This window comes from Lissotriton vulgaris, chromosome 7 (genome assembly GCF_964263255.1).
Source record: "Lissotriton vulgaris chromosome 7, aLisVul1.2, whole genome shotgun sequence".
In the NCBI taxonomy this organism is placed as follows: domain Eukaryota; kingdom Metazoa; phylum Chordata; class Amphibia; order Caudata; family Salamandridae; genus Lissotriton; species Lissotriton vulgaris.
This window is the reverse complement of record NC_141695.1, coordinates 1,720,752,228-1,720,778,458: the sequence shown is the minus strand read 5'-3', so window position 1 is coordinate 1,720,778,458 and position 26,231 is coordinate 1,720,752,228. Positions and strand designations below refer to the sequence as shown.

Sequence of the window (26,231 nt, the reverse complement as noted above, 5' to 3'; positions counted from 1 at the left end):
AGGCATGCCTTCCCCGCCTCACTGGCTCTAATGGAGGTGAACTTCAGGCATGCCTTCCCACCTCACTGGCTCTAACGGAGGGGATCTTCAGGCATGCCTTCCCGCCTCACTGGCTCTTACAAAGGGGATCTTCAGGCACGCCTTCCCGCCTCACTAGCTCTTACGGAGGTGATTTTTTGGCACGCCTTTCCGCCTCACTGGCTCTTACAAAGGTGATCTTCAGGCATGCCTTCCCGCCTCACTGGCTCTTACGGAGGTGATCTTCAGGCACGCCTTCCCGCCTCACTGGCTCTTACAAAGGTGATCTTCAGGCATGCCTTCCCCGCATCACTGGCTCTTAGGGAGATGATGTTCATGCATGTCTTCCCCGCCGCACTGGCTCTTATAGAGCTGATCTTCAGGCATGCTTTCCCACTTCACTGGCTCTTATAGAGCTGATCTTCAGGCTTGCCTTCCTCACCTCACTGGCTCTAACGGAGGTGATCTTCAGGCATGCCTTCCCCGCCTCACTGGCTCTTACGGAAGTGATCTTCAGGCATGCCTTCCCCGCCTCACTGGCTCTTATAGAGCTGATCTTCAGGCTTGCCTTCCTCACCTCACTGACTCTAACGGAGGTGATTTTCTGGCACGCCTTTCTGCCTCACTGGCTCTTACAAAGGTGATCTTCAGGCATGCCTTCCCCGCCTCACTGGCTCTTACGGAAGTGATCTTCAGGCATGCTTTCCCCGTATCACTGGCTCTTAGGGAGATGATGTTCATGCATGTCTTCCCCGCCGCACTGGCTCTTATAGAGCTGATCTTCAGGCTTGCCTTCCTCACCTCACTGACTCTAACGGAGGTGATTTTCTGGCATGCCTTTCTGCCTCACTGGCTCTTACAAAGGTGATCTTCAGGCATGCCTTCCCCGCATCACTGGCTCTTAGGGAGATGATGTTCATGCATGTCTTCCCCGCCGCACTGGCTCTTATAGAGCTGATCTTTAGGCTTGCCTTCCTCACCTCACTGGCTCTGACGGAGGTGATCTTCAGGCATGCCTTCCCACTTCACTGGCTCTTATGGAGGTGATCTTCAGGCATGCCTTCCCCGCCTCACTGGCTCTTATGGAGGTGATCTTCAGGCATGCCTTCCCCGCATCACTTGCTCTTATGGAGATGATGTTCATGCATGCCTTCCTCACCTCACTGGCTCTAACGGAGGTGATCTTCAGGCATGCCTTCCCCGCCTCACTGGCTCTTACGGAAGTGATCTTCAGGCATGCCTTCCCCGCATCACTGGCTCTTAGGGAGATGATGTTCATGCATGTCTTCCCTGCCGCACTGGCTCTTATAGAGCTGATCTTCAGGCTTGCCTTCCTCACCTCACTGACTCTAACGGAGGTGATTTTCTGGCACGCCTTTCTGCCTCACTGGCTCTTATAAAGGTGATCTTCAGGCATGCCTTCCCGCCTCACTGGCTCTGTCGGAGGTGATCTTCAGGCACGCCTTCCCGCCTCACTGGCTCTTACAGTGGGGATCTTCAGGCATGCCTTCCCCGCCTCACTCTAGCATTCAAGTTTCCTTCGGTAGTGAAGGAAACTTGAATGCTAGAGTTCTTCACTCTAGTTACCTATGTGTAGAAGTACTTGCAAGTCCTCATCTGCTCCTCAGTGTTGGAATATTCTCCAGCTACTGTCCCTGATTTGATTACGTTCTGGGTGCCTCCAAAGGGCTGTCAAAAGTCTCCTGTCTCCCAGAGACTGTCCAGAGTACCCTGCAGTGGAGCAGTAGACCTAGGCGTAACTGGGGAAGTGCAAAATCCAACTTGCGTGTTTGCCACCAGTCCTTGGCTAAGGTGGTTGCAGGTTCCATTATGCAATGAGTGATGGCTGGTCTGCAATATTTCTGCTGACGAAATTAACAACAGCGGAAGAAATTATTCTCTTTGGTTGCAGTGACCTCTGCTTGCACCAGGAACCGTTATTCAGCTGTTAGGATAAGACATTATGTCTGAAACTATGCTTTTCCCTTGAATTTGCTAATTACCTTTCTGTTCCCAGTGAAGAGGCATTGGTCCATAACTGGGAGGGGGAGGAAGATAGCACAAAGGTGTTGGGCCCACCTTAGTCTTACCAGGAAAAATGCTATGAATAAGAAGACCGTGGATGCCAACCACAGATGTCCTCAGACACAGTCTCTTCAGATTGGCCCCGATTGGGGAAAAGACGATTGTTCTCTAATGTGCGTTGTTGCCCCATGGGCCTGCTTCCAGAATTCTAGTCTTGTCCTGGGATTTGAGGGGCACACAGGTCGTGCCAGTGGGCCAGGGTTGTCTATATTCCATAGCTGGCTTTTTGATGTGACCTATCAGATGAGGATGGACCTCCTGAAGCCATATTGATGGGGTTCTAACACTGAAGTTAAAGATCTCGAGCCACTGCGTCACTCGTTCTGATTGATGAGAATCCAACAGTTCAGTGGTCTCTCTTTATTAGCACATTATGGGATGCTAGCAGTTGAACAGTTTGCCTGCAAGAAGACGTGTGTGTGTGCAATTGAAGTCTTGGCCACAAGTGATATTAAGGTGGTTACTTGGAAGGTTGACTTGGTGGTTACTGTTACCTAAGAATAGCCATTACTTTATCTTAGGGTCCGCCCCTTGATCATGATTGTGAAGTCTTTCCTGTCAGTTTTAGTTCCCTGCTCTTTATTCAATGGCATGCCTCCCTCTTCTTGTGTTTGTTCTGCCAATGGAACATTTGCGTTTCACTATGCTTTTTGATTGGTTGACTGCAGGCTTCAACTGATGTCAGGGATTAGCTTTTGTTTATGAATTTCTGTGGCATTTCAGCATAGCACTTGATGGAAGTGAAGTCCTGTTATTCCCTTTCTCTCTATCCCCCATTTCCCACTCCCCTCCACACCCCCTTGTCATCCTTAGTATATACCCCCTACACAACTATATTCATATTGCCCCCTTCTCCACCCCTTTTCCTCTCCTGCCATACTCTACTGACGCTAATGGCTTCGCCAATTCTTAAAGAGTTGCGACTTAAGAATGAGCAAAACCAATGACGACTGGTGGCCTTCTTGTAATCCAAGGCAGCTTTTATGTTGTATCTAGGCGTAATGCGACAGCCATTTTGGAATTTCATAACAATGTTTTGTTCTACTATTCCAAGATGGCAGTTGCTTTGCATCCAAATGCGAAGTCTGTCTTGGACTTTTACAAAGTTATGTTCCAGTAGAGTAGTCCACTGCAAGTAGTTTTGTCAGTGTTTCGGCCACAATTCTCAAAACATTGGCAAAGCAGGATCGATTAATTTTGCCAAAGCTTGTTTTTGTAGTTGGAGAGTGGCGTTTCGTTTGTCAGCCCTTAATTTTGCTCTTCAGTGGATCATGGATTGGCTGGGCAAAACTAATTACATTTTGAAAGGCCCAGAATTTGAAGGTGGACGGAAGCGGAGACCTCTGACATGGTGGATAGTGAAGTTGGTGTCCCTCTATCGGAAATGTAAAAGAGTATGGGCACAAAGTTTGATCAAGCGCTCCAACTAAGACGAGCATACTCTTATCAAATTATGTAAGTAAATAAAATGTTGTCGAGTGCGCAACTGATGAGGCATCTTAGCGATAGCGTCCAAATGAGCAGGCCGAGATACCTATGTAGTATGGATGGAAAAAGCCAGGTTTTTAGTATCTTCCTGAAAAGCACCCTATTTGATTGGAGTCTCAAGGAAAGAGGCATAGTAGTCCAGAGCTTGCATGCTAGGCAGGAGGAACTTCCCCATTCCCAATCTGGCTTTGACAGAGCCTGATCTAAGATTGCAATTAGGAGCATGCCAGAATAAACATTCTGAAGTTAGGTTGGACCCACATTGTGCATGGCATTTCGGACCATACACAAGCCTTAAATTTGACTCTCTCTCTAACAAGTAGCCAATGCAAATCCCGAAAGCTTTGTGAGCGAGAATGGAATTTGTGTATTTTTAAGAGCAGACGAGCTGCTGCATTTTGAGGGGACTGACGTTTTAATTGCAAGCTTTTCTGAATTCCTATATATAACACATTGCATTAACCTCTCCTGGATATGCAAGAGCCACTATGACCATTTTCTGCAGATTTAAAGGGATGAATGGAAACACTTTATTTAAAACCCCAAAAAGGTGCAAGCATGACGAGATAACATGATTAATTTGACTAGAAAAACAAAGCTGTCCTCAAATATGGCTCCCAGATTTTCTGCTTTCTGCTCAGGACAAGGAAGAGGGCCAATATTTGAAGGACACCAAGAAGGATTCCAGAAAGCTACATTATTGCCAGTAAGGATTACCTCTGTCATAATGAGTTCAATTTAAGGCAGTTTTCTTGAATCCCCATGGCAATATCCACCAGACAATTTTTTAATTTACTAGCAATCTCTACAACGTCAGATGGAATAGGCTCCAATATTTGTGTGTCGTCTCAGACTTATCCTTCCAAATGTCACCAAGGAAGTACGGTGTGTGTCTGTACCCTTTATTTGTGGCCATTGCAAATTGAAGTACAAACCCAATAATGTAAAAAACAGCACCAGAATGTCCACATTTGAAAAGAAAGTAAGCATAGGCTAAGGAATCTAAACTAATTCCAATGAGGGTAAACATAGGGGTTCGTGTTAACATGGCGGAAGACATTTTATTTGTTTATTGAGGATTTATTGAGAGCAAAACTGTCCCAGCTCAATGGAGTATCTCGGCACTGGCACTCAAAGAGAAGAGAGTTTCTATTACTGCTTTCATAGTTACCCTGGACTAAGAAGGCTCAGGCACCCCATTTCTTCAGTCTAGTTTTAGGGCTGGAAGAAGAGGCAGTGTTCTTGTTGGGGTGTACTTTTTAAAAGTATTCTTTAGAAATAGGGACAGGGACGTAGCTTCAGGGGTGTGTTTGGGGTGTTAGCTCCGTCCCCAAATAAAGTATTTTGTGATAAATAGTTGGGTACAGGTGCTTTCAGTCAGGTGTGGGGAGGAGTCTGTCGGATTTCACCAGGAATCGTTACATACACAGACTAAAAACGCACACACACACTTTCCCTCTCTGTTTGGAAAGAGAATGAAAAATGATTAGTTTACTCTCACTTAGTACCCACACCAATCCTCATTACTCTCCCTTTTCACTGCCCCTTAATCCCCTCTCGTGCCCCCTGCTTGTTATATAGTGTGTTTTAACATTATAGAGGATATTTACTAAGATTTTGTGCCATGGTCGCAAATCGATGCAAAATCTTTTTTTCCCAATTAACTTTCTAGCCCGAAACTTATGTTGCGCTGGAAATCCACTAGAAAGTAATGGAAAAAAGTGCATGGCGCTGCGTTGCCTTGCTTAGCGCCAAGGGGCGTTCCATGGGTGGTGCATTGGTGTTCCCATGCAACCGCCCAAGGTTTTCGACGCAAGATCCTATCTACTAAAAAAAAGTGGACTGAGTTTTACATCTAAACATAACGTCCATTTCAAAAGGGCACTATCCAGGAGAAATGCTTTTATTTCTCCTTTCTTTTCGAACTTTGCATGTGTGCTGCGTGCAGCAGACCAACAAAGTGGGAAAAGGTTTAAAGTTAGTCTACCCATTGTAATTTGTACTGGAAGGAAACGCAACCAGTGCAAAACCTGTGCTAGACTCACGCAGCCACCCTTGCACTATGGTGCAAAGGTGTGTACGTGAGCACAGCTACCGGAGTGTGCGCTGGCGCTAGGGAGAGGGGAAAAGAGTGCCGTATCCCTGTAAATATGGCACTCTCCTGCTCTCTCCTCGCGCCGCGCAGCATTTTAGGCTGCTGCGCTGCACTGCATGAGAATTTGTGCCAGCGTGTGTGTTGGGAAATCTGAAGCTCATTCCCCGCCCCCCAATCTTACTGACCAAGCTACGCCCCTGAATAGGGAGGCTTTGCCAGAGTACATTTTGTGCAAGATGCAACAAGACTTTAATTCGATGCACTTCTGATTGTGGAGAAGTTCGGAACCGGTTCCATGGAGTCGCATCGTTTTAAGTGTAAAATAGTTCTAACAAGTGTTTTGAATTTTTTGTAAGCGCCCAATATCTGTTTTTAGGAAAACCTGTATACGCTGAATATCCAAAGTCCAGTCTTACTGAGCAAAAGCATTTGCCACTATGATATACTGGGAGAAAGGTAGGAAAGGTATGATTCTTCTGAGAGCTCTGAGGACTGTGGGGACTTGCTGCAGGCACTCCTTGAGGGAGGGCAGCCCGAGTGAGGTTTATAGGACACCTGGAGATTATCTGATTTAGATGGTTTGAGTTTTATTAAATTGGATTTCATTCATTCAGTTACAGCATTCATAATTGCCTGAACTTTGGTAGCTGCGTTGTGAGGACAGCTATTCAGGTTGATCGCCAGTTGGGTGTCATTGGCATTGCGATAGGCAAGGGAGCCAATGTCAAGTAGTAGTTTCGCTAAAGGTTGGACTTATAAGTTTAACAGAAGTGGGGATAGTTGGGGACCTTGAGGGACTCCCCTGTGAACAGGGTTGAAGGCAGATAAAAATGCGCCTTTTTTGACTGCCTGCCATTTCTTGGTGATGAAGGACTTAATTTGAATGCATTGCCTTTGATCTTGAATTGATTCTGGCGATAGAGCAGAGTTGTGAGATGGATGGCAGCAAAGGCAGAAAAAGATTTAGAAGGATAATAACTTAGATTGTCCCACATTTATCATCATTCCTAGGCCATCCTTTACGGATGCAGAAAATGTTTTGGTGGAATGGCATGGACAGAAGCCTGTTTGGCATTACATCAGAATGTTATTACAGTCTAAGAAAGGAGGTAGTTTAAGTCACAATTATTTTCTGTGTGCTTCACCTGAAAGGTTAAGAGGCAATTGAGTGTGAAGTTGGTAGGGTCTGAAGGCTTGAGATATGTCTTTCTCGGTATGTGACAAATAATTACTTTTTTGAAGTCTTACAGAAAGGGTCCGGAGGTGAGAGAAGAGTTAATGATGGTGGTGATGTAAGGGGCAAAAGATGTGTTTGGAGCTTTTGCATTGTGAACAGGGGAGAAATCTAGTGGTGGGCTTGAAGGTTTGCTTCTTTTTAATGAGATTAAAGTCACCTTCCTCTGTGAAGTGTGTGGCTACGGTGAGCGTTTCTTCTGTAGAAAGATTCGCATCTGTATCTTGGTGAGTATTGGTGTTGGCGCTGGCCAAAATGGACTCTAGGAAGATCCTGATGTTATCTAATATGGATTGTGGTTTTTGAACTGGTTAAGAGGTTCAGTTTCCTTAAACAATATGACTGGTTTGTTCTGTCCAAAGGCGACCTTGTTTTGAATAGCATTGTATTTTGGCTTTTCTCGTCATTATGTTATATTTGCACATTTGCCTTAAATACTTATTTTTGACCTCCTGGTTATAGTGCCTCGTCCATAGTTTTTCTAGTTTCTTCAAATGTTTTCTGTTATGAGCTCTGCTCAAACCATGTTTTTAGCGTGTTTGTGGTGGAGGTAATGGGTGCCAGCGACTTTATAGTTTATTTTAGGGTATTGGTTGTCCCAGTAGAGCTAGTGGTTAGGCTAACTGACTCTAAGGCAGCCTTTTTTAATTCATTGACAGAAAGTTTTTCTACTTACATATAGTTGTCTCTATAAGGTGAGCATTGTACGTAGAAGTTTAATATGTTGAATGGAGAAGAGTATTATGTGATGGTTGGTCAAGGCTAAAAATAAGAAGCCTACAAAAGAGATATCGGTGTTCAAAGACCCGAGCAAGTCATGGTTATAGACTTCCTTGAGAGTGGGTCCTTGAACTAGTTGCTGAAGATCTAAGGTTCTGCAGGCCTGAAAGCTGTTCTTTCAGGGCCCATGGGGTGTGCAATGTTGAGCCAACTGAAATACTCTGTTGGGGCATTAAGTGAACAATAGTTCAAACTAGAGCCTATAGTTAGTCCAGGACCCATCTGACTCCAGTAGGAGTGTTTTGGTGCCATGGAACTGTTTACAGGCAAAGGTTACGCTTTAAAGTTATCTCAAAATATCACACACACACCTCCACCTCGCTTGTCCTTCCTGTCAATTCTCGTGAAGTTTTAATTGACTGGAAAGAGGTCTTCTAGTATGGGGCAACAGTCTGTACTTAGCCACTTTCAGTTGGGAGATTCGTTTTGTAATAGGGACATTTGCTAGTTTAGTGGGGGCTGAGTTTGCACAGAATATTCCTTGTATGATTCGGTTAATTTTGATTACTTCATTTTAGATGTACTTAAGTGAGAACATCTTAAGAATCTCCTTGGCTTCAGTTGAGAGACCTGCCTTGAAAATGATTTGCTAAACTGTATGGGTCAGAACTGGCAGAGCAGCTTGTAGCTGAAGATATGTATTCATTAGCTGTTGAGACCTTTATTTTTGGATAATATAAAATACTGCACCTGCTAATATTAACATGCCTCATTTCTTCACTTATGGTTTGATTTTGGAAAACAAAGCATATTTAAATTAGATAAGAAATTGCCCCTGAGTGAGCAATACCACAATGAATAGAAGCAATAGTTATACGTTTTTTATCCTATCTGAGTCATGCCACTGCTTTTCTAGTATGGGTTGCTTAGAACATGCATGTCACAGCGTTTCCTCTCCAAAGCATTTTCAGTGCACTTGCAAGGTACTGTTAATACTTATCAAAGCTTGCAGAAAAGTATTACTTGCACATATGAGGACGTGAATGGGCTGCCAGGAGGGACTAGACACAGAAATTGCTCCACCCATTGAAGTAATGGTGTATACGATAACAAGGTCATGGTGTAAGTGGTGTTAGTAGTCATATCATGTAGTTCCATCGGTGGTGTAATTTATCCAGCCGTATGTGATGTCACTGATTCAATATGCTATTGATGAAAGCAAGTGGAAGCCATATTTTATATCTGTTGTCTCGTTTTGTTTGAGACGTTGTTTGTGTTGGTGCCGGAGCACTGCAGTTGGAGCATACATTACACCATCCACTCACCAACACTTGGTCGCTCCTATGTCATACTGCTCTACCGCCCAAGGTGGCTTTCGCACCAGGGACAGAAGACATGCACAAATTGACACTGATAGGGTCCTACCCGTTGATGATGTATTTTGCCATTGAGGGAACATCACAGATGTTTGACTTGTCCCACTAGGATTAATATTTCCGGTGGAGAGATGATGTTTCTGCTCTGTTTTGATCTTACCACTTTTTTCTTGTTTCAGAAGGAGGTGCCACAGACCGCTAAATTGAGACGCAGAGCAAGTGCTCACACCTGCCCCGGCTGAAGAACACCTCTTAGTCTTGGACAGCCTCCAAGGTTGAGGGGCTGCTGGGTAATTTATGTTTTCATCCATCCGGGCTGAGAATGGGGGCCTGGAACCCGGGAATATGAAAACGCGTCAAAATAAGGACTCAGTAAGTAAAATAGTATGAGTGCGTTTGCTGTTTGTGTATCTGTAAAGTGTGGTATGGGTATGTTTCTTAATTTAGTATTCATTTTTAGGTCTCGCCTGTCGATGCGCATGCGCATCGAGCAAGCGAGAGTATTGGGACTTATCCACTCTTTATCCACACTGCAAGGAATCGTGGCGATTCCTTGCAGTGCCCGTGACTTTTAAGCTCAATGCGCGTTCACGTCCGTCTTGTTTTACCCGCTCCGCCCCCTCCCCTTCCCGCCGTGTCGCATTTCTCCTCCCCCCTCCCCTCTCCTCCGTCCCTCTTGTTTGTTTAATTTAACCCGCTCCGCCCCCTCCCCTTCCCGCCGTGTCGCATTTCTCCTCCCCCCTCCCCTCTCTTTCCTCCGTGCCGCACTCATTCCTTGCGATCTGGAGCAATGAGTGAATTTTAGAAGAACTTGTTTTAACGTTTCCTTCTAAATAGCGCTGATTATGTAGGCTCCTTTCACGGTGCTCTTAACGTGGTGTGCTCCAGCGTCTCACACGTCCGGTGACATCTCATCCGACGGTGTTCAAATCACACACACAGCAGAGTGTTCTCGTCTCGCGCTTCACGCGCCTCTCCTCGCGCTGTCTTTATACGCTTCCTACAGGATTCCAGTCACGTACAGCACATTGTTTCCAGCTTGTGCCTCACACGCCTCTGTTCGCGCTGCCTTTACACGCGCACAATAGAATGTCACGTACGACACATTGTTTCAAGCTTGAGCCTCTCGCGCCTCTGTCCACGTTGCTTCCACACGCGCACAATAGGATTTTTAAAAGATGCTACCAGCGAAACACTAAACAAATAACAGTAAGCACTTCTCACAAACACTTTTACCTTGCTAAAATAAGGTAAATAAATGTTGCTATACTGTTAACTTCGGCCGGAATTCAGCTACACAGTCAATAAATATTTGAAGGAATCCTAAAAGTCACAAAGTACACTGACCCACTTCCAATCCATGTAAGTTATCCAAAATGACTTCCTGCACGTCGGATTCTTTTCCGATGGGCGCTTCGCCCCCTCCCCTTCCCGCCGTGTCGCATTTCTCCTCCCCCCTCCCCTCTCCTCCGTCCCTCTTGTTTGTTTAATTTAACCCGCTCCGCCCCCTCCCCTTCCCGCCGTGTCGCATTTCTCCTCCCCCCTCCCCTCTCTTCCCTCCGTGCCGCACTCATTCCTTGCGATCTGGAGCAATGAGTGAATTTTAGAAGAACTTGTTTTAACGTTTCCTTCTAAATAGCGCTGATTATGTAGGCTCCTTTCACGGTGCTCTTAACGTGGTGTGCTCCAGCGTCTCACACGTCCGGTGACATCCTAAAAGTCACAAAGTACACTGACCCACTTCCAATCCATGTAAGTTATCCAAAATGACTTCCTGCACGTCGGATTCTTTTCCGATGGGCGTCCTGCATCGCCAGTAATAAAACGAAGATCCTGTTCAAGTGAATTAAAGTAGCTTTATTCACAACCATCGGAGAGGCATGTGGCCACAGTCAAACGGCAGCTTCAACTGGTCATAGCTTCCCACACACACATTCTCAATCATGACAGAATAACATTCTTAACAGAGAATGTTAGAATTAAAGGCAAAGATACAACAACATGCATTTTTTAAGTCAACTTCATTTAATGCAGTGTTCTAATTTAGCTCTTGTAAGATACCCCAGGTGGCAATTATTTTGAAGTGTAAACTGGAGCGAGGCGACATTGGCCAGTGAAAGGAAATCTGGGCTCGAGTCCTGGCTTCCCCACTTGACTAATTTTTGGTGAACCTTCCCAAATTATTTTGCTTTATTGTTACTCATTTTACCTGAATTCCAAATGTGGGACTACCAAGGAGTAAATCCTAACTTGTGTATATTTCAAAAGGCCTTCACAGATAATAACAGCATTTACCATTATTGCAGTACTCACCCTCAACCCCTCACTCACCCTCAACCCCTCACTCACCCTCACTCTCACTCATCCTCACTCACCCTCAACCCCTCACCCTCACTCACCCTCAACCCCTCACCCTCACTCACCCTCACTCACCCTCAACCCCTCACCCTCAACCCCTCACCCTCACTCACCCTCAACCCCTCACCCTCACTCACTCACCCTCAACCCCTCACCCTCAACCCCTCACTCACCCTCACTCTCACTCACCCTCACTCAGCCTCAACTACTCCCCCTCACTCACCCAAAACCCCTCACCCTCACCCTCACTCACCCTCAACACCTCACTCACCCTCACCCTCACTCACCCTCACTCACCCTCACTCACCCTCACTCACCCGCACCCTCACTCACCCTCACTCACCCTCACCCTCACACAGTGCAATAGTTCTCAGACCATTTCAGTTAGAGCTTTTAGAAATGTTTATGGCTTGTTTTATTTGTAATACTTTAGCATTGGCTACAGGAAACAAAAATGCTAAAGATTTACAAAAAAAACCCATAAACAATTCTAAAAGCACTAACTCTAATGCTGCGAGACCTATTGCATTTCCAATGCTTGTTATGTTGTGTCAATATGTGTATGTGCATTAGCATTTTATGTCTCTTCTTGCATGAGCATATCTGTCGTCTTTTATTTTATCTGTTATATGTTTTCTTCTGTTTTTGCTTGTTTGAAAAGTAAGATGAGCAACTTTGTAGTTGAACATTTATTTTAAATTGAAACAAAAGTGAAAAAAAAGACAAACCTGGAAAGATAAGGATGTGTTAATTGTAAACAAATGGATATGAGAACATACAAAGAAGCAAAAAGATGGAGAAAGAATTAGAAAAATAAACTGTGAGAAAACGAATACAATTAGCTGGGGGTTCTTAGGGAAGAGGGTTTAGGGGAAGCTGATAAAATATAGACGGATGACATTTTGAACATTCCTATTTCCGATCCATTAGGATATGTATTTTTTATGAAGTGCTTGACACTTGGGAGATAGGGACTTCCATTCATATAACCTGGGGATAGGGAGCTGAAGCCCTTAATCAAATTTAAAAAAAAATCTTCACATCTATTGTTTGTAATATCATTTTACAGAGAGTGTGAGGCATTGCATTGCCATTATTATGTCCTCAAAGTGCTGTCAGGGCTTTTCTACCTACTCGCCCTATTCTTAAGAATTCAGTCACAGACTGAAGTGTGTTTTCTGATTATATACATTAGATCATCTTTCATCTATATTTATTAGGATGTAAGTGTGTCGTAGTTCTTAGGGTTGTTTGGTGTGTTTACCAAAAAGTCTTAACTAGTTTACTCACTTACTATTTGGGAGAATTAGTATGTGCCTTGTTTTCTAGTATATATTTGCAGGATTTGATAATACGGTGTGAAAGTCTGATATCCTATTAACGTTTTTAAACAATAATCATCAGAAAGCAAATCTCTCATGGAAAACAAAGGCAAACGCAGTTCTCCATTTCAATTCCCTCCACTCCATCTCTCCCTTAGCATTTGCTAAATTGTGTACATATAAGCATCTACAAGGACCTCTTTCAAGTTTCCCCCGTGACAGTCCTCTGGGCTGACGGCGTAACACCCTTAAGTGTAAGGCACATCTTTGAGATTAACAGATCATGCTTTTTAATATTCTAACAATTGCAGTTGTCTGAGGGCCTCATTGTGAGTTTGGCAGTCCGGTGGCCAGCCAGACCCACAGTTTGGGTGCGGCTACTGCCGTATTCTGAGTTGGGCGGTTGGACTGCCATGTGACCTCTGCAACTGCCAGGTATCCACGATCCATGAGGGCCAGGGGATGCATGCAGGGGCACGTGTTGTGCCCCCCTGTCTGCACGCACCCCCAGTTCCTGCATGGCATGGACTGCACAGTCCATGACGTGCAGGAACGAGCTTTGGTGGTCCAAAGGCAATTCCTTGCTTAGGCTCACATATGAGCTTTAGCTGGGCACCGCCATGAGACTGCCAAAGCAGGACCGCTCGACCTGGATTTCAGTTGAAATCCGGCAGGCAGTCTCACTGCAGAGTTGGTGGTTTGGAAGAATGGCGCTGGCGTAGCTGCTCGCTACCACACCGCCAAAATCACAATCTGGTCCTAAGTCTGACTTGTAAGTATAAATTGAGGAGATTCCATTTCTTCCAGAAGCATTTTCGTTCTTGCTTTAGTGCAAAAGTACAATTTTTCATGGCTAGTAAATACCGCAGTCTATAGAACCACTGAGTAAGACTCAGAGGTTCTGTCGTGTACGGCTAATATTGGCTTGGCTGCACCTGTTAATTTGCTCATTAGGGTTGTGTGAAAGATAGGCACCAGGTCTGAGTTTTTATCTACAATAGAATCAGCCCTGGATCTTCTTGCACTTGTTACCCCAAGATCTCTTTAATGCAACTCTTTCCAAAATATCTTTCACTTTGGACAGCTCCACCCAATGTGTATCATTGCACCTTTTTGTGACCTACATGTTCAACAATTAGTTTGCTTCTGGGTATATATGGTGTAGCGTAGCCGGTCTAGGGTCATATACCATTGGTAAAGGCTCTTCCAAGTAGTTTCTCTGGAGAAAATCTGTCCAAGGTGTTTCTGGCTATCTTTCTAGATCTTTTCCATTATTTATTAGGGATTTCTCTGTTTAAGGCCACATTCCTTTTCTCTTGGTTTCTCCATTTGTATCTAGTCTGTTCTTCTCCCAGAATTTCATCCAACCCTGACACCATACATTTAGGTCCGTAAGGGTCCATACACATTTTTCAATTCAACTCTCTTGTTGCCGCTGTCTTGTTCGTGAGGTATAAGGCTTTGGAGTTGTAATTATTGCAGCTTTGCTGCCTCTTTGAGGCTAAAGTCAATTTTAGATTGTTCAGATTAGATTATTCAATTTGCCTCTGACAGAAACGGTCAGAGAAGACTCTACCTTCACCATCTTGTCATCTCTTAATGCTCTCCCCAGGAGTTGCGTTGTAAATGCTGAGTTGGCATGTACAGGAGTGGTCGGGAATAGGAAGGGTGAAATGCTTCATTTTTTGGTGATTCTGTTCCATATTTGCAGCATCATTTTGACGGGCTTTGCCTGATATGTTTTTTTGTTATTTGTTGTTTTGTTAACCAGGTCAAATCCCACAGGGATCTTACTACTACCACCCTGTCAATGTTAATCCATTTCTTTTTTTAAAAAAACTAAACATTTTTATTTGCATTTTATTATAACTCAACAATACAATCATGTCATCATCAGCGCACACTTCCCGTTCTCCCACTCTCCTCCCTCTCCCGTACATCTCTGGTAAGTTCAGTGCCAATCTGACTCAGAGTCCCGTGGTGAGACAGTCTCTTGGTTTCCGGCCTTTGCTGTCTCCGGAGTGGACGCATACACGTTCTTAATTCTCTTCTACACATGCAAACTTCATAGCCCACCATCCAGCCCGTGATATTTTCTCCATTTGCCCCAGACCTTACGGAACTTCTTCGGGCACCCACTCGCTTTATAAGTGACCCTTTCAGCGGCCATGTAAAGGTCTACCCCTCTCCTCCATTCTTCTAAGCCTGGTTGGTCTGGCGAACCCCAATACTTAGCTATGTCCCTTTTTGCTATCACCAGGGCCAAAACCAGGAAGGTCAGTAAGGGGGCGTGCCAAGTCCACGTCATTTGTCATGCCCAGAAGGGCCAGCTTGGGCTCCGGGCAGAGAGAGGTCTCCAGCACCTCGCTCAACTCTGTGAATACCTTTCCCCAGTAGTCTTGAATCATGTGGCATGTCCATAGGATGTGGTAGAAGTCCCCTCCCTCTTCCTTGCATCTAAGGCACCTTGTGTCTTCCGTCCGTCCCATTTTATGTAGCCTCACTCTGTCGTAGTATGTTCTATGCAGCACATTAAACTGAATGAGTCTCAGTCGGGACTTAATAGCCACCTCTCTGGGATGCATTAGCACAATATCCCAATCAATATCTTCCATGTCTTCCACCTCGTTCTCCCACGTTCCCCGAAGTTTACCCAAGTCACCTAGCATATTGTTTGTTAGTGTTCTATATGTGAGTGATACCGCTTTTTCCTGTATCTGTTCTTGTAACAGCCTACCCTCTAGGGGTGCGTACTCCGGGAGCTCGTCTAGCTGAATCTTTTCCGCTCGCCAGGCATGTCTTAACTGCGCATATTTGAAAAACTGTGTGCGGTGCAGTCCGAAATCCGACCTTATGGCCGCAAATGATTTTAGGTCCCCCCTGGCCACTATGTCTCCCAAGGTGGAGATACCTATATCATCCCACCTCTGAAAGCCTTTCAGCTTATGCAACTTTGTTAGCCACACGCAGTGCCAGATCGGTGTCTGTCGGGTGGGTTTCTTTCCCCAGCCCATGTGGCTCATCGCCTTGTTCCACAGCTGTAAGGTGATACCCGTAGCAGGGAGGAGCTGCCCCCGCCTTGCATCCCCATATAGGTAGTGCAGCAACGGCGTAGTGGACATTCTATGTCTCTCAAGCGCGTAAGTAGGGCAGTCTGCCTGCGCGTGTAGCCATTCGTTGATTCGGGCCACATGTTCTGCCCAATAGTATGCCTCCAGATTCGGAAGCGAGATCCCCCCGCTATGTTGATGGCGTTGGAGTGTGTTCAGTGCCACTCTGGATAGTTTTTCAGTGCCACTCTGGACTGTTCACCCAGCCATAGGAAGGACCTAAGGTCCACATGTATTCTCTCAAAAAAATTTTGGGGAGTGGGTGGTACTCATTCTGCAGGGCGTACAAGAATTTGGGTAATGTGATCATCTTGAACATAGCCGCCCGACCCAACATGGTGAGTGGTAGCTGCCTCCAGCGGGTCGTGTCCTCTATGAAGTTCAATATTATTCGTACTACGTTCTGTTGGTAGGATTGTTTACGATCTAGGGTGACGTACACCCCGAGATATTTAAACCCTGACACTGTCGTCAGCAACCTTCCCGGGAGTTCCGCCCATCTACCCCGTCCCTTTGGATCATAGAGGATCGACTTGTGCCAGTTTATCTGATATCCCGCGTACCTGCCATACCGTTCCAGTTCCAAAAACGTCTCCGGGATCGTGGTCTCTGGCTATGTAATATAGAGTAGGATGTCATCCGCGTAGAGCTATATTTTTTCCTCTGCGGAGTCCATCGCCTCCTGTCTGAATCCCTTAATGGCTACATTCTGGCACACCCTCGCTGCCAGCACCTCTATCGTGAGCGCGAATAGGAGGGGGGACAACGGACACCCCTGTCTGGTCCCCCTCCGGACTGGGAATTCCCGCGACAGAGTCCCATTCACTCTCACCTTGGCTCTAGGTTCCGTGTAGAGCAACAGAACCCACTTCCAGAATTTGGGGCCGAAACCGAATTTCTGCAGGACACCCTTAAGGAATGGCCAATGGACAGGGTTGAACGCTTTCTCCGCGTCAAGTGATAGAAACCAATGTGGAGCCTCCCTCCCTCGTACTTCTTGCAACCAATTGTGAGTGCTGCGGAGGTTTAACCTGGTGGCCCTATTCGGGAGGAACCCTGTTTGGTCTAAATGTATTAGATCCGATATCACCGACCGGAGTCGTAGTGCTAGAATAGTTGCCAGGAGTTTTGCCTCAATATTCAAGAGGGAGATGGGGCGGTACGACGCACAGTCGTCTTGCAGCTTCCCCTCCTTATGTATTGGAATTATTATCGCCATACTTAAATCTGGGGGAAGCCGCCCCTCTTGTAATGCCTCTTCGTATAGTCCCTTCAGATGGCGTGTCGGGAGGTCCGCCGTGCGCTTAAAGAATTCCGCCAGGAACCCGTTTGGGCCCGGGGTTTTGCCCGGTCTCAGCCTAGCCAGAGCCTTGAGATATCATCTAGGGTGATATCAGCCTCCAGGCCTTGATGGGCCTCAGGGGGCAGGGTCGGTAGTTCAACTGTTTCCATGTACTGTAGTGCCTCTTCAGAGGTCCCTTAATCTCTAGCCCGGTAGAAGAGTTCGTAATGGTCCGCAAACGTCTCTGCAATGTGAGCATCCGATCTAATCCGAGACCCCGTGGGGTCTCTGATCTGCTCCACCCATCTAGCTGCTCGCTCCTTTTTACTGAGCCACGCTATTAATTTGCCCGACTTATCCCCCACATCATATAGTCGGTGCAACGTAGCTAATGCCTAGGTTTTGGCCTCTCCCGTGACCAGCTCTCAATATTGTTTCTGCATATCTGTCAGTCTCCTGAGTGTCCCGGTCTCCTTCGAGGCCTGGTATTTCCTCTCTAGGTACAGAATGCTCGCCTCCAGTGCCACTGTGTCAGCATGGAGCTTTCTCCTTTCGTCCGCTAATCTGTTTTGTGCCCTGTCTCGCATTACCGTTTTTAGTGCCTCCCAGAACGTTACCTTGGAGTGGACTGTCCCTTCATTTTCTGCCACATAAACCTTCACATCTGCTCTCAGACCCTTCAATACACTCACATTTTGCAAATCCCATGCCGTCCGTCTCCGAGACCCTCTGCTCCTGCCCTTCCCTATCCCCACACTGGCTAGAAGCGGGGAGTGATCCGAGATCCCTCTAGCTTTATAGTCCCCTTGTCGTCTACTGCCAAGTTCTACCTGGACATAAAGATGTAGTCCAGCCTGAGAATACTCTATGTGAACCCGAGAAGACTGAGTAGGTCCTCTGATCGGGATGTAGCCACCTCCACACATCTGAGTCCCATGTTCGTAGCCATTTGGGCTAGGGGGGTTCGTGACCGATCCCTGGACGCCGTTCCCGTCCGGTCCAGCCCCGGGTCCATAACATCATTAAAGTCCCCCCGAGGATCTTTATAGTGTCAGCTGTGTCTAGGAGTATCTCTACTACTCTCTTGAGCGTGTTGGCCTGCAGTTTTGGGGGGGCATACACTGAGAGTATTGTGTATTCACGTCTATTCCACGCCCCCTTCACCCCCACATACGTCCCCTGTGTATCTGTCCATGTTTGAGCTATGTGGAACGGTGTATTCTCCAGTATTAGGGGTGTCTTTCATAGATTCACATGCTTGAATATTCCCCGTCGTCGGAAGTGGGAGTCCCACGGTAAATAAAATAGCAATAATGCTAAATATAATAATATATATAATAATATATATATATACATATAATACATGAAAAAGAATAGAAAACATAATAGGAATCTCAAGAAACCATTCTTACATAGGAATGCATGGTAAAGAGAAAAAACTACTGTAACACATTAGTGTCATTATGTTAGTCCAAATTACAGCTAATCAGGCGTCCGCACCCTCTAGAACCTTCTCCTCAGAAGCTCAAGCCCTCAGATTTTCTACCGCACGTCGTGTGAAGGGAGTCTCCCTGAGCTCTGCTCAATTTTTCAACTCTACTCATCTATTTCCAGTGTTTTTCACAACATGTCAAGTAAGAAGTCTTTTTTTAGACCCTGCTCTTCTTGTGGGAAGCTGCGCCTTTTTGAAAAGGACCCCCATCAGAAGTGTATATATTGTTTATACCCTGATCATGAGGCCAGCAGCTGCAAGTTCTGTAGAACTTTTTCTACTAAGACTCTGAAGGACAGGGAAGGCCGCCTTCTTGGCGGTAGCTACATAGACGCCACCCTTGCTGCTGACGTTGGTTCTTTCTTTTTCCGCATCAGCAAGCGCAGATCCGGTGAAAGCGGTACCTCCAGTCACTTTTTTACCTACTTTTTAGGCGGCTTTTGTCAAATTCGTTTTTTGAGTCTATTGACTCCTGGTGCACGAGGGATGCCCGGCTTCAAGGCATGCGGTTCCTGTAACCGACTGATGTCAGTGACGAATCCACACCGCGTGTGCCTCTACTGCCTGGAGCGCCACCATGACCTCAAGTCGTGCTCCGACTGCAGAACTATGGGCCCGAAGTCTTTGCAGGAGCGGTCCTTAAAGCTCCACGAGGCCTGGCAGTCGGCTCCATGTCGCTCAAGGTCCTGGTCACGTGGGTGGTCGAGGGACCGATCGCAGAGTCATCACTACTCCTCTTCCAATTCTCCGCACTCGGGTCAGGTAAGTCGAAGCATAAGAAGAAGTGGAAGAAGCATCGTCGCTCTTTGACTTTCCCTCGTCCATCGGCCGACGCGACGAACGATGCGGGTGGTGCGGCTCCCCATCTGGAGCCTACATGGTTGACTCCGGCCTTCTCTCCCTTCCCGGGACTGGGAGCAACCCCTGCCCAGCTCGTCAATTTTGCGAAGCGATGAATGCCATCTTTGGGCCGCCGACTCCACCAGCGTGCCTTTGGGCCCCGCAGACTCTGTTGGGGGCACTAGGCCTTTGACACCGGCTGCTTCGGCCTCGGCACCACAGGGCCCCCTTTAGATCTAGGCCTAGATCCCGATCGGTGCCGGTTGACCTCGTTAAACCAGCGCCGCTTCCACCGGAACCACGTCCGCAACTGATGCTGGCTGGGTGTTGTGTAGGGCGGCCGGTGGCAGTCAGGACTAACCACCTGACAGTGGTGCTTCAGCCGGCAGTGAGCTCTTCGGAGCCCCTGCTTCCATTCAATGAAGCCCTAACGAACATCCTTTGGTCCAGGCCCAACACAAGGGCTCCTGTGGATAGGATGATTGCCCAACGCCACCGCCCAGCCCCAAGCGAACCCACTTGCCTCGCCCAACACCCCTCCCCTGAAAGCTTGATGGTCCAAGCCTCTACATTCAAAGGCGCCTTCCCTAACGCTCCACCTGATAGGGAATCTAAAAAGCTGGACTAACTTGGGAAGAAGATGTTTTCTTCCTCCAGCTTGGGACTGCGATTGGTAAACACTGCATGTCTGTTGGGCCGTTATTCCAACTCTGTGTGGGATACGGTGGTGCAAGTGCTGCCTCAGTGCCCGGAGGAGGCACAGGCCGTGCTCTCCTGTTCAGTTGCCGAGGGGAGAGACGCAGTGAAGTTTACCATCCGCTGTGGACTGGACACCGCTGGGTAGAATGATTTTAACGTCTGTAGCCCTTCTACGCTATGCCTGGCTGAGGTCGACTGGTTTCTCTGGGGAGGTCCAGAATACCCTGATGGACATGCCTTTTGATGGCTGTCGCCTGTTCGGCAACAAGGCAGACAGTGCACTAAAGCATTTCAAGGACTCTCGGGCCACGGCCAAGTCCTTGGGCCTCTCCACCACACGCCCTGCATTGCCTGCTTTTCGCCCGTTCGTGGCTACGGAAGGGGTGCCCCACCAAGTTTCTTCCAGGGCCACAGGCTGGCTCAAGCGGTTCAGTCGTAGCGTGGCAGGGGACGTGGGAACTACCGCCATTGTTCTGGGGGCCAGAGGACGGGCCAGTCCACCCACCCCCTATCTGCAGCAGCCTCCAAACCCTCCTAGTCTGACCTTTCAGACCCATTACACGCCAGTGGGTGGCAGAATTCGCCATCATCACGTCAGACAAGTGTGTTTTGCATATAGTCCATAGGGGCTACTCCCTCCCCATCGAGACTACTCCCCCTGCCATGCCACTTCAGTACCATCAAATGTCTGGGGATCATCTGGCCCTTCTCCAACAGGAAGTTACTGCTCTCTTAGCCAAGGGCGCCATCGAACGAGTTCCTGCCCCAGAAGTAGGTTGTGGTTGCTATTCCCACTACTTTGTGGTGCCCAAGGACAAGGGCCTGCCTCCTTTCTTGGACGTCAATCGCTTCCTCCGGAAGGAGAAGTTCAAAAGGTTGGCTCTGGCTCAGGTCCTGTCTGCCCTTGATCTTAGAGACTGGATGGTAGCATTGGACTTCCAGGACGCTTATTTTCACATCCCCGACCTGCCAGCCCACCCTCGTTACCTCCGGTTCACGTTAGGCCGCGAGCACTTTCAGTTTACTGTGCTCCCCTTTGGCCTTACCAGCGCCCCTCGGGTGTTCACGGAAGTGATGGCGGTGGTTGCAGCTCATCTGCGCAGATCAGGGGTTCCAGTCTTTCCCTATCTCGACGACTGGTTGTTAAAGACAGGCTCGCCCCAAGCAGTCGTTTCCCACCTCCAGACTACGGCCGACCTTCGCTGGGGTTCTTAATCAATGTGCCGAAGTCACACCTGACTCCTTCTCAGAAGCTCCTCTTCATCGCAGCGGTTCTGGACACAATGCAGTTTCTGGTCTATCCTCCTGAACAGTGAGTCCGGGATATTCGGGCTATGATTCTGATCTTTCAGCCTCTATCCCGGGTTTCGGTCAGGATGACCCTCCGGCAACTGGACCTGATGGCCTCCTGCATCCTGCTGGTGGATCATGCCAGATGGCATATGCGGGCTCTGCAGTAGGACCTGAAGTTCCGGTGGGCACAACTTCAGAGGAACCTGTCGATTGTGTTCAGATCTTGGAGGGCACTGCACGCCAACTGCAGTGGTATCTTACGAACCAGGATTGGGTCGACAGCATATCCCTCTTCCTTCCTCAACCAGAGGTAACTAATACCACAAGTGTAGGCAAAATTGAGGTAACCAATCCCAAGTGTGAGCAAAGTGAAATAACAAAAGAAATAGCGAGCAAAGTGATCCACTTGACAATGTAAGTGTTGGAAAAGTGAGAACTATGGACCGACCTCAGGAACATGAAGTAACTGAAAATCTGTATGAGGAAATGGGTTAATCTTGTGAAACGGGTTAGGAAGATGGGTACCTTATGATCCTAATGTGCACAAAGTGATGTAACTAATGACACAATATGTAAGAAAAGTGGTAAGTGGTTGAGAGGAGGGTGAACAAAGGGTGGTAACTAATGAGACCAGTATGAGGAAAGGAAGGTGATTGATGAAATAAGGGTGAGCAAAGAGGTAACTAAAGACACAAGTATGAGGAAAGGATGGTCACTAACAAAACACATGAGGAGTGGAAGGTAACTAGCAAGGGTGAGAGGGAAAGGAGGTACTTAAAGATCCAAGTAGGATGAAAAGGGAAGTAACAAAAAGTGAAGAAATATGGGTAACTAACAAGACAAATATGAGTACAGATAACTGATGACACAAGGGTGTAAATAAAAGGTAACTAACGGTACAAGTTAAAGAAAAGGTTGATAACTAACGACAAGTACCTAATTTCACAAGTGGCATAAAGGAGCCAGAAAACCAGACAGGTAGGCATCTAATTAATTATAAATGTGAGGAAAGTTGTTTAATATCAAATTTCTTCATTTCATCCAACTTGAGATGTCGATGAGGAGTGGGAGGAAGAAGGAAAGCCCTGGACCAAGAGAGGAACGGCGATCAAGGGGGCGGGCCTCACCTGGAGCCATCAGCACATCGAGCAGCGACAGTAAAGCTGAGAAGAACAGACAGAGCAACAAGGTAGGGACGGGGTGTTCTGCCCTAAGGAAGGGATTGAGTACATTCTTACGGGAAACGGCCTCTACAACAAAGCCGTTTCCACGAAATCATTTACCACGCATGCACTACAACGCATGCGTGGTTACAACGAAAGGGTTTACCACGCATACCTTTACTACGAAATACGTAGTAAAGGCATGTGTGGTAAATGAAAAGAAAAACGAAGGGGGGTTTGGGGGGTCTCCCCCATAAAAAAAAATAAAGGTCTGGGATAAAAAGGGGGGCTGGGGGGGTCTCCCCCCCAAAAAACAAAACTAACCTGAGGAGCCGAAGAAAAAGCCGAAACCGAAGCTGAAGCAATCAACGTCGTTAGGGAGGAAACTGAAAGTAACTTCCGCTTCCTCTTAACGACGTACGACCGACGTAACCAGAGAAGATGGATGGAAGGCGAGTTAAAAGGTAAGGGGTATTTTAGAAAAATACATATATATATATATTAAGGGTTAAGGGTAAATAAAAGGAGTGAGGCTGGGGGAATGTAAGTGGAAGTTTTAACCTTTATCAAGAGTATGCCCTCACCATGCATACATTTACAACAAAAAACGGTGTAAATGTATGTGTGGTAAAGGAATATTCGAGGTAAAGGTTAAGCGTGGAAAACTAATTCCGTTGTAACGCATGCGTGGTAAAGGCATGCGCTGCAACGGAATTCGTTGTAACGTCATACATTCCATTCTTACCTGCAGTATGAAGGTCAAAACAACCTTTCACTTATACACTTTTGATAAATATTGTATTTACTTCCACACTGTCTTAGTGAAATAAAAATTTCCTTTATAGTCTGTGGATTAAGTTCATGTTTAGCTGGGCAGTGTATACATCACATTAGTGGTTCCTTTGGCAATCTTCAGATAAAATGCTATTTCCATCTAGAGCAGAGGTCTTCAAACTTGTTGATGCTGAGTCCCACCCCAACAACATTTTTTAGGTGTAAGGACCACTTCTGGCAAAAATTTCTAGAACCTGGTACTCGTCATCATTGACAACTAGAGACATCCATAAACACCCCCAATTTCCACATCAAATACATTTTACAGTGGGGGGAAATAATATTAAATAGTGTTTACCAAACTAAAAGTGTGTGGGTGACTGTGGTTCGGTGTCAGAGGCTTACCAAGAGATAAAAAAAAAAGTCTCCAATGAATTACCTAAAAGCGCACAATGGTCCTTTATTTGTCACAAAACATAATTTGATAACATGTGTTCAGATAATAACACCTTTGTGAACTAACGTGCCTGTTGTTCTCCAGAGAAACGGTCAATCTGTGGTTATACCTCAGTACCAATTTAACACCCAAATTTAGCAATAAGCAACGAAAAGGTGACCCGTCCAGCTTTCAAAGGGCCTTCTATAGCGCAACAACATATGTTGCTGCTTTTTCGTAACTTTTGAACCGTTAGAGTTATGAGGGAAAAATGGGGTTAAAATCAGCAGATAATGCAGCAGATGATGGATTATGTGGCAAATCTATAATTATGTTAAAATTGCAGCAGCCAAACAATCACATAATGCCAGTGGTCCTGTGTATAATGGCTGTAATGCATGGACTGCAACTTTATTGCAAGATATCCGAGGAGAACCCTACTATATTTCATGGGATGTTGTTGGCTTGGCTTTTACAGCTGCATGGAACTGGAGGTTGCTGAATACCACTCTTCATAGTTAAAACATGCCATTTATAATCATGAATGATGAACTGCAGGGTCCAAGTAGGATGCTTTCTTTTATTCCAGGGGAAAAAGTGGTCCTGTAATCTTCTATCATACTGTTTCTTTCTAATAAGGTTTTTATTTTTAACATTATGAAAACTGAAGCTTCTTTTGTAGCAAAAACAGACTCCTGATTATATTAGTTTGCTTCTGTTGTTAACTCCAGTCATGCTTGGAGGGGCTGGGGGATTTTGAGAGTCTGGACATGGGGCAAGGTCAAATATGTGGCTAAAAACAAAATATTCTGTTAATTTATTAGGTCTTTTACCGTCAGGTAGCTACAGATAAAATAAATGAAAAATACATATATATATAAAAAGTTGTTACTCAGTAGAAATTGCAATGTAGTAAATTATTAAACCTTTATTAGTTTATGCACTGCAGTGGCCTGGGTGCAACCACAGAGCTAGAGAATTAAATATTTGTTGGTACAGTGAGGAATATTGACCTGTGTATTTTTAGTACTATGAGGTCCCAGCCTGTGACAGAAAGCACTGTGAATATGCAAGTCATTATTTTTTACTTACATTACACACAGTATAAGATAGACTGCTACAAAATGAGAAAATGTTTTTCCATAAAATGGTTCTTCCAAAATATAGATTTTAGTAATACCCATACCGTACGTAATGCTTTTTTTTGTTTTGTTTACATAACTGTTCTCAACACCTCCTCGTGGATAGTAAGTGCTATGTAATACAATGACAATTAAAAGCACACACTTCACAGCTCAGTTGTTAACTCTTTGCTCTACCACTCAAAAAGAAGCTTCTAGTGATTCAATCAATTAAAGCCAGTACCAGCTCCCAAGCATCCTTTACATATGCAGATTTCCATTCACATTTGTTGATTGAGTTGTTGTGCATATTTGCAATTCTTTCCTGTAAGCGGCACACTGGCAGAAAGGCGTGTTTAGCTGCCTGCCAACCTTCGGTTTTACAGCACAGGGGAGCCCCTAAAACACACTTCACCTGAAGAGGCTGAGGAATGTGCACCCTCTTCCCTTGACTCCACCGCCCCCCTGGGGGCCGTTCCCCACAGATTGAACACCTCTGATTTAGAGCCTAGGTACTCTCAAAGATTTTCACAGTGGTCAAAAAGTATAGTCTGTGGTATGATCAAGGACCTCATTGATGTCAGAAGGGTCTGGGTCATGGGGTGATGTGGGCTTAGTAGGAGGGAAGCATGTACATGAAATTGACTGTGAGTCATTGAGTTAGTTGAGGGTTTCATCCCGTACTCCCCTTATCTAAATAATGGCTTCAGTGTCTAGAAAAGAATTAGATTTGACAATAATGTGTTTTGCAGCGTGAATCTTTCTGGATTCACTATGCTGTGCATATTCCGCGGTCTTGTGGTTGGGTCCGGATTCGTAGTCTTTTCTTTTTTTTTTTCTTCGTCGCCCAGGTGGGCGTCGGCGTCACCCCTTCCTGGGTGTATTTCCGGTGACGTCGACATGCTTCCTGCGGAAGCTCCCACCCTTGGGCGCCATCTTCAGATTCTTTTTTCCGCGGTCGGGTCTGGATCGTTCCCGTTGGGCTCCAGACATTTTTGGAGAAAGTACTAGGAAAAGATTGAAATTGGAGAAGATATCGAAGGAAGAAGACTACGAAAGACTTCGCCGAACACTGCCCGGCGAAAGGAAGGAGAATTCATCGAGGACTCCGACGATCGTCGACGTTCGCGTGGCCAGGGAGGCCTAAACACTCGATGATGGACAACACACTGTTCAAGTTCTGCCCTAACTGCCACCACAAGTTCGCGCAGAAAGACCAGCACCCGGTTTGCAACCTTTGCCTACAGGTAGAACACCGAAGCGAAGACTGCAACGCCTGCTCCGTCTTCGCCCCGAAGACCCTTCGTGTAAGGAAGAGCCTGAGG

General features: G+C 46.2%; 1 protein-coding gene across 3 annotated transcripts in view; it reads left to right on the top strand.

The window, feature by feature from the left end:
- The window catches only part of ATN1 (atrophin 1), a 220,025-nt gene that overhangs the window by 39,765 nt on the left and 154,029 nt on the right, over positions 1-26,231 (top strand). For 2 of the 3 annotated variants that reach the window (XR_015297639.1, XM_086932919.1), the window contains exons 2-3: positions 9,196-9,388; positions 22,464-22,601. Coding sequence is in view for 1 of the 3 variants with exons in the window: in XM_086932919.1 (XP_086789045.1) it covers positions 9,314-9,388; positions 22,464-22,601 (213 nt within the window). In the remaining 2 variants the exon portion in view is untranslated. The remainder of the gene's footprint in view (positions 1-9,195; positions 9,389-22,463; positions 22,602-26,231) is intronic. The other variant, XR_015297640.1, reaches the window with a different exon arrangement.